This window comes from Dromiciops gliroides, chromosome 2 (assembly GCF_019393635.1).
Source record: "Dromiciops gliroides isolate mDroGli1 chromosome 2, mDroGli1.pri, whole genome shotgun sequence".
In the NCBI taxonomy this organism is placed as follows: Eukaryota; Metazoa; Chordata; class Mammalia; order Microbiotheria; family Microbiotheriidae; genus Dromiciops; species Dromiciops gliroides.
In genome coordinates, this window is record NC_057862.1 from 181,074,307 (window position 1) to 181,082,161 (window position 7,855).

The 7,855-nt window shown below is 39.9% G+C and overlaps 1 protein-coding gene across 1 annotated transcript; it reads right to left on the reverse strand.

Moving 5' to 3' along the window:
- Window positions 1–6,710: 6,710 nt before the first annotated feature.
- LOC122742031 (olfactory receptor 4K14-like) lies at window positions 6,711–7,652 on the reverse strand. Its single transcript, XM_043986003.1, has one exon. The coding sequence runs from the start codon at window positions 7,647–7,649 to the stop codon at window positions 6,711–6,713; it is 939 nt and encodes a 312-aa protein (XP_043841938.1). The 5' UTR covers window positions 7,650–7,652.
- Window positions 7,653–7,855: the final 203 nt, after the last annotated feature.

The window sequence follows — 7,855 nt, forward strand, 5'->3', positions numbered from 1 at the left end:
GGCAAATCGGTCCAGGAAAGGTCAAACTCCAGTGTCACAGACTTAAAGCCATCTATGAACTTTGTGGGGTTCTCTGAGTAGCTCCCCAATTTCTCTTTAATCTGAGATAACCTGCTTATGGAAAAACGAACATGCCTTAATGTTGTACCCTTCCCAATGGGAAATTCCCTTAATGGAAGCAGGGAAGCAGCGGGAGACGCTGGTAAGGACCTGGGTTGGGGAGACAGCTCAGGTGGAGGCCGAGACAGAGGATTGGGTGGAGGGCCCAGTGGGGGAGGGGTGACAGCCTTTGGCTGTGGAGTAGGTAGGGGAGGGAAAATGGTCTTTGGCTGCAGCATGGGTGGAGATGGGGAAAAGGAGATGGGCATAGTATGTGACTGCAGATTAGGTAAAGCAGATGGGATCTGCTGCTGAATAGAAAAAACAGGAGAAATAGGAACGTATTGGAGTTCCCCAAGACTGTAAATGGGGTAGAGCAGGATAGAAGGATACTGACATCCACTCCCCGTGTAGCACAGGGAATTGGTTCTGAGATCAGCCAGTGGGCAAGGGGAGGTCTCAGTCATAGAGTGATATGACTTTGGTTGACACATAGATATGGAAGCAGGTGGGGAAGAAGGAGTGAAACGAGAAACAGGTAAGGAATGAGTTTGAGGAGCAGGGGGACTGGGGTCTCAGAGGAAGTGCCTGAAGGGTTAGCTAATTGCTTGGACTTGTGGTGTTTCTCAACCAGCAAGGGGACCTCATCCTTTCCCTTTGACTTCTGGCTTAAAGTCATAAAAGCCAATGTGTATGGAATCTCTGTCCATCTCCCTTCATGCTTGCAAAACTTGTCCAATTACAAAATGGTATTATAATTAAGGGTGCCGTGCACAGACCAGTTTCCTTCACTTCCTAGCAGATGTGGCCATAAATTGTTACAAAAATGTATCATGCATCTCTTTCTCAGATTGTTAAATTCTAGCTTAGTCCAATCTCTTGGACTAAGATGCACCCCAGAGGTGAATTTTTCAGAACACTCCCTTTCTGTCCCATAACTACTGTCTAAGGAGAAAAGTCTGAACCAAGAGCAGAGCACCAAGGGATAGACACATAAGCATAAGAGTTCTTACCCAGAAACGTGTAGTCTGAGGGTCTGAGCATGGTTCGGGCATCTAGGAGTCCCAGACTGTTCTCTGCTCTCGTGCAGACGCCTACCATCTCTACCTCTCTGTGACTCAAATGGGAGGTTGAGTTCAGTGGGAGAGGGAGAAGAGAAACCCAGAAGGTAGGGCCCTACCTCCAGGTTTTGTGTGCCAAGCATGGTCCAGACATCTGGTTGAGCTATTGGCAAGGGAGGGAGACTCAGGCTGTCCTCCACTGTCGTGGGTGAAAGCTGATCCTCTCTCTACCTCTCTGTGACTCAAATGGGAGGTTAAGTCAGGTGGGAGAGGGAGAAAGGAAATCCAGAAGGGAGGTTCCTACCCCCCAGTTTTGTGTGCTAAGAGGAAAGAGGAAATTCCCGTCTCCCTTCAGACATTCGGGCACCAAAATGTAATGGGGGAAATGGGGTACAGGTTGGATTAGGGGTTGGGGTTCATAGGAATTCCTCTTTAAAGAATTATACCCTCTTGCACACAAAAATAGTTAGAATAAGGTGGTAGTTTATTTAGGGGCACGTGAAGGGAAAGGGGGAAGGGAAACCATGAAAGAAAGCTTTGGACTTCTGATGGGGAGATAGGCACAAAGCACGTGGCTCAGAGGTACCAATCTCCTTGAACAGGAGACTGGAAGGTACTTTTATAGAGGACTGATGGGGGAGGGGTGACCATTTGACTGTGGAAAGTTCCTTTAGTGAGGGAGGACCATCCCTCACTGGTGGTAGCTGGGGGAATCGGGTGAGGAGTGGAGGACCATCCCCCACTGGTAGTGACTAGAGGAATTGGGTGAGGGGTGGCTATGGATTTCTCTTCAGGACACAAAGGCTGAAGCCACACCCAAATTTATCTCCCCAGGGTAAGGGAGACCAGAATGGAGGGTGGGAATCCAAAGCTAGCTCAGTCTGATTTGGTTCTGCTTATCTCTCTAGACTTATCTGTCCTCTGGTTTAGTTTCTCAAGGAGAAGATTCCTTGATGTGCCACAGAGAACTTCTGGGGTCCTCTGCACCCCATGACAATTCCATTATTTCCATTATTTTATGAGATTTTATTGAACAAGCTTCAGTCTTATGAATATTTTTTATATTTTATATCTTATATTTATATTTTATGTTCTGTGAACTGTGGTATGAGGGTAGTTAATAAATCCTTTTTTGTGATTGAATGAATACTGACTAAGATTTACTGATAAATTCAGCAAGAATTTAGGCTTTTAAGGATTTATTATAGTGTATTAGAACTTAGTGAAGAGAGAGAATGGAAAACCCTAGTTTAGATCTATTTGGTATTGCCAGAGAGAAACTCTTGCTTTTCCTAGCAGTCCACCTGAAGTCCCCCACCACGCCAAAGTCCTGGATGAAAAGGAGGACCCTCTTTTTCTCCATCTGCCACCACCAAGCCAGTTCTGGGCGAAAAGAGAGAAATCCAGTGATCCAGCCTCAACTTCCTACTTCCTGTCTCCCTCCTCAAAAGGGAAAGTCCTTCAAGCTGATTGGTTGAGAGCAGTCTCCTGTTGATGGCATCAACCACAGCCTCTGCTAACAATATGCCACTCAGGGCCAGCCAGGCATGGTCTCAATTTATTCATTCTTAAGTAGATTCTCAGTCAGTTTCTCAGTCTCACCCAATTCAATCAATTCTAAATCAATCTTCAGGAGGGGCCCCTGGGCATCTGCCAAATCCCATTATTTTATCACACTATCATAATCCCTGGGGCAGCTAGGTGGCACAGCAGATAGAGCACTGGCCCTGAAGTTGGGAGGACCTGAGTTCAAATCTCACCTCAAACACTTACTAGCAGTGTGACCATGGGCAAGTCACAACCCCAATTGCCTTAAATATCCATGAACATCTCCAGTCATCCTGATGTATATCTTGCCACTGGACCCAGATGGCTCTCGAGGAGAGAGTGAGGTTGATGACTTTGCACAGCCATTCCTTACTTAAATCCAGTGCAAGTCACAGTGCATGGTCCTCTTCAAAAATGAAGGACAAATAACAGTCATACCCTCCATATCTCTAGTAACTATCCATTCCTCTTCATCAAATAGTCATACAAAATAAATCCATAAGTTGGTCATGTCTGAAAAAATATACATACGTAAGTATGTGTGTGTATAAATATATGTATATTGTATGTATATGTGTGTGTATATGTGTGTGTGTGTGTGCGTGTGTGTGTATATTTCTGTACCTCTACTTCATTCACTCTCTGAGAAGTGGTGGTGATTCACTGTCAGTCTTTCAGACATCACTGATTTTTTGTTGTTATTGATCATAGTTCATAAACGTTTCACTGTTATTCTCCTTTGCAATTTATTGTCATTGTATAAACTGTTCTCCTGGATCTACTCATTTCATTTTGTATCAAATCATGAAAGTCCCTGTAGGTTTCTCTGAAACAAATTCTTTTGCAATTTCATTCGGCATCATAATATTCCATTATACCTATGTACTGTAATTTATTCAATCATGCCCCAATTGACATGTCACCATTTTGTTTCCTATTCTTATCTAAAATTTAAAATGTATAAATATCTCAGTACGTATGGGCCCTTATTTTCTTTCTTTGATCTGCTTTGGTATAAGCCAAGTCATGGTATTACTAGGCCAAAAGATATGCACAGAAATTTAGTGATTACTGGTAAATAGTTCCAAATTGTTTTCAGAATGTTTAGACCACTTCACAGCTCCACCAAACATGTATTAGTGTATCTGTCCTCCCACAGCCATACTAACATACTAACATACTTCTTCTTTTGTCATTTTATGAAGTTGATGAGAGTAAGGTAGAACCTCAGAGTTTTTTTTTTTAATTGCATATTCTCATTTTAGTGACCTCAAGCATTTTTTGCATATGATTGTTGATAATATATCTTTTTTTTATTTTTGAGAAATGCTTGTGAATAGTCTCTGATCCTTTATCTATTGGAGAAATTACTTTTGTTTTCATATATTTGAACTAATTTCCTATATGGTTTGAAAATCAGATCTTTTCAGAGCTCTTTTCTCCAAAGATTTTTTTTCAAAATAACATGTCTTTCTAATTTTACCTTCATTGATTTTGTGGTGTAATATCTTACATTTTGTGGGGCAATGTTATGCCATGGTGGCTAAGGGCAACATTTCTATTTGAAATGATTTTCCAATTCAAGTACAATTTGTTTACTAAACTATCAGAGACATTAAGGGAGTTGTATTTACATCATTTCATTTTTACTGATATAAATTCTTCTGTCTGATTTAATTTTGATTCTTTTTTATTTTTCAAGTAACAAGTTTTTAATCATTCTGTTACTCTTGCTATTCCCCTTTCCAAATTTAATGTGAAAAAAGATAAATAAATCCCTCAATTCATATCTACATAGTCCAACAAAAATTCCCACATTTCCCATAGTCATAAATAAGTCTCTTTCTGCATTTTTAAGTTCATCCCCCTGTCAGATGGTGAGTGGCATGTCTCAGCTTCATTCTTTTTGGACATGTTGATTACAATTACATTGATCAGAGTTGTTTTTCTCTATGATGATTTCATTGTATAAATTGTTCTAATGCTGCTCACTTTACTCTCCATTTGTGGTTTTGTTTGTTTTATAAGAATTAATAATGGTGATGATAGTATTGTTATTTTATATGTATGTAAACATTACCTGAGTATTTAAAATTATTTTTCTGGGTCATTCCACCCTAAAATACATTTGTGATTTCATAGCTATAGGGAACTGCCATGCAGAGAACTCCTTCTACTATGCACATGAGCACTTCTTCTGTAACTTAAAGTCTTACAGACTTACTCAGAACACTTAGAGATTTATAAACTTCACTAGGACCATGTAGACTTTATGTATTGAAGAAGGAACTATATCGTCCTAATGCTGAGGACATCTGTTTTTGCATTACACTATGCTTCTCATATAATTAGTAACTGTCAGAGCCATGACACATTTATTTTCACTCCAAGACAAATGCTCCTTCTACCCCAAACTTCTGACTCTCACTTCCTAGTCTATGCCATCTGTGGACACCTTTTAATACGGTAAAATCTCAATCATCTCATTTAGGGATGAAGACTAATCTGACATAAGTAACTGAACTAGAGAATTTGTTAGAATAGGAATTTCCGACCTTATTGAGTATTGAAACATTTTTAAAGCAAAAAATGTTTCCCTACATAATGACATTGTTGATTCAGGAAATATACTCATAAATAGCCACCATAAATTAATACCTTCAAATAAGTTTTGTTTTTATTCATTACAACAATGTTCATATGCATTTTTAATGGTATTATATATGCAAAAATATGACATATATGTGTATATGTATATATCAGGAATTATGAATCCTATTCCCTTCACAGTGCCCAGTGATCAGTAACAAGAAGAACTAGTGATGATTCTCCACCTTTTTTTTTTTTTTTGTGGGGCAATGAGGGTTAAGTGACTTGCCCAGGGTCACACAGCTAGCAAGTGTCAAGTATCTGAGGCTTGCTTTGAACTCGGGTCCTCCTGAATCTAGGGCCGGTGCTTTATCCACTGTGCCACCTAGCTGCCCCTCCACCTTTCTTGACAAAACCCTAAGTACTCTTAGTAACACTTCCCATTTGTCCCGATGGTAGGTAGGTATGGAAGAATGATTGAATATCTCTGCTTGCCTAAATTCTGAGATTCAACAAAGGATGCTTATGTGAGTGAGGGATATTTTGCCACAAGGATGAGAAAGGGAGGAGATAAATGTTATTTACTGACAAGATAAGCTTGTATTCCATTAAAGAAGATTCCTCCTCAACTTCTCACTCTCTCACCCCCATAACCAATCTGTTGCCAAGGCTCTCCATTTTACCTTCATTACACCTCTCATACACACTATTTCCTCTTCTCTGATACTGCCTCACTGGTATAGGCCTTCATGACCCCTGGCATTCAAAGTCCTACAAGACTTTCCAGTCTTCTTAAACTTTTTTACCTCTCATATCCTGTATACTCTGATCCAGTAATACTGGTTTTCCTTGCAGTTGCTTCAACAAGACACTTCATCTTGTTTGGGAGCATTTTCTCTGCCTTACCCCCATGCCTGGAATGCTCTCCTACTTCATCTCTGCTTCTTGGTTTCCTTTCTTTCCTTCAAGTCTCAGCTAATATTCCACTTTCTATATGGAGTCTTTATTAACCCCTTTAATTCTAATATCTTACCTATGTTGATTCTCCCCAATTAGACTATGAGCTCCTTGAAAGTAAAAACTGTCTTTTACCTTTTTATCCTCAGAGCTTAGCACAGTGCCTGACACTCCAATAGACACTTAAATGTTTGTTGACTGAATGATTATTACAACAGTCCAGGAACGAAGTGAGGAGGACCTACACCAAAGTGGTGACATTATCAGAGAAGGGGGTGTATAAAAATATTACAAAGGAAAAATTGACAAGATTTATCAATAGATTGGTTATAGAAAGTGAGAGAGAAAAAGGATTGAAGAGTGACACCTAGATAATAAGCTTGGATGACTGAAATGGTGGTTTTACCATCAATAGTAATTTGGTATTTCATTATAATCCTTCCAATAAAAATAAATCTAAGAATTCCACTTCAAATTCACATACTGACTTCCCAGTTTCCTCAGAGCAACCTTCATTTCTTTGTTTCTCAGGGTATATATGGCAGGATTCAACAGAGGTGTAAAAACTGTGTAAAACACTGCAAGAAACTTGTCCACTGAGGTGATGTTGAGTGGCCACAGATAGATAAAGATGCAGGGTCCAAAGAATATCACCACAACCATAATGTGGGCAGTACAAGTGGATAATGCTTTGGCTGCTCCATCAGCAGAGTGATGATAGACAGTGAGTAGGATATGAGTGTAAGAGATCAGCAAGAGAAAGAAACAAATCAAGGCAAGGATTCCACTATCAGCATTCACCATTAGTCCTAGGACATAAGTATCCATGCATGCAAGCTCAATCACCAGTGGAAGATCACAAAAAAAGCTGTCCATCTCTCTAGGGCCACAGAAGGGCAAATCCATGACCATAGCCAGTTGACTCATTGAATGCACAAATCCAATAGTCCATGAGATCAGTACAAGACCAATGCATCTTTGCTGGCTCATGATGTTTGTATAGTGGAGTGGCTTGCATATGGCCACATAGCGATCATAAGCCATGACCACAAGCAGTACCATTTCACCCCCTCCAACAAAATGCCCAAAGAAGATCTGGCACATGCAGCCCCCAAAGGAAATGGTCTTACTTTCTCTGAAAAAATCCACAATCATCTTTGGTGTTGTGACTGAAGAAAGCCACAAATCAACAAAAGAGAGGTTGGCCAACAAGAAGTACATGGGAGAATGGAGATTAGGATCGCTGATGGCTGAGAGAATAATCAGTATGTTGCCTAAAATGATAATCAAGTAAAGTATGGAAAACAATAAAAACAAGAAGATCTGTAGATCTCCAGAGTTACAAAGCCCCAGTAGCACAAATTCTGACACCACAGAATTATTTGCATCATCCATTCTGTCCAGTTTTTACTAAGAAGTTTCCTGGAAAGAATAAGAAAAAAACAGTTTTGTTGAAATGGAAAAGAGCTTAATTTGCAATCTTTGCCTCTCAAACAAGTATCTCTCCACATAAAGAGATACATAAATAACCTGCTAAAACATATTCCTCCATGTCAAAATGATCTATCATACATACAGACACATGAAGAGACAGGGGAAAG

Bases quoted from the DNA above. Each gene is read 5' to 3' on its own strand.
- LOC122742031 (XM_043986003.1), bottom strand. From the start codon at position 7,649: ATGGATGATGCAAATAATTCTGTGGTGTCAGAATTTGTGCTACTGGGG.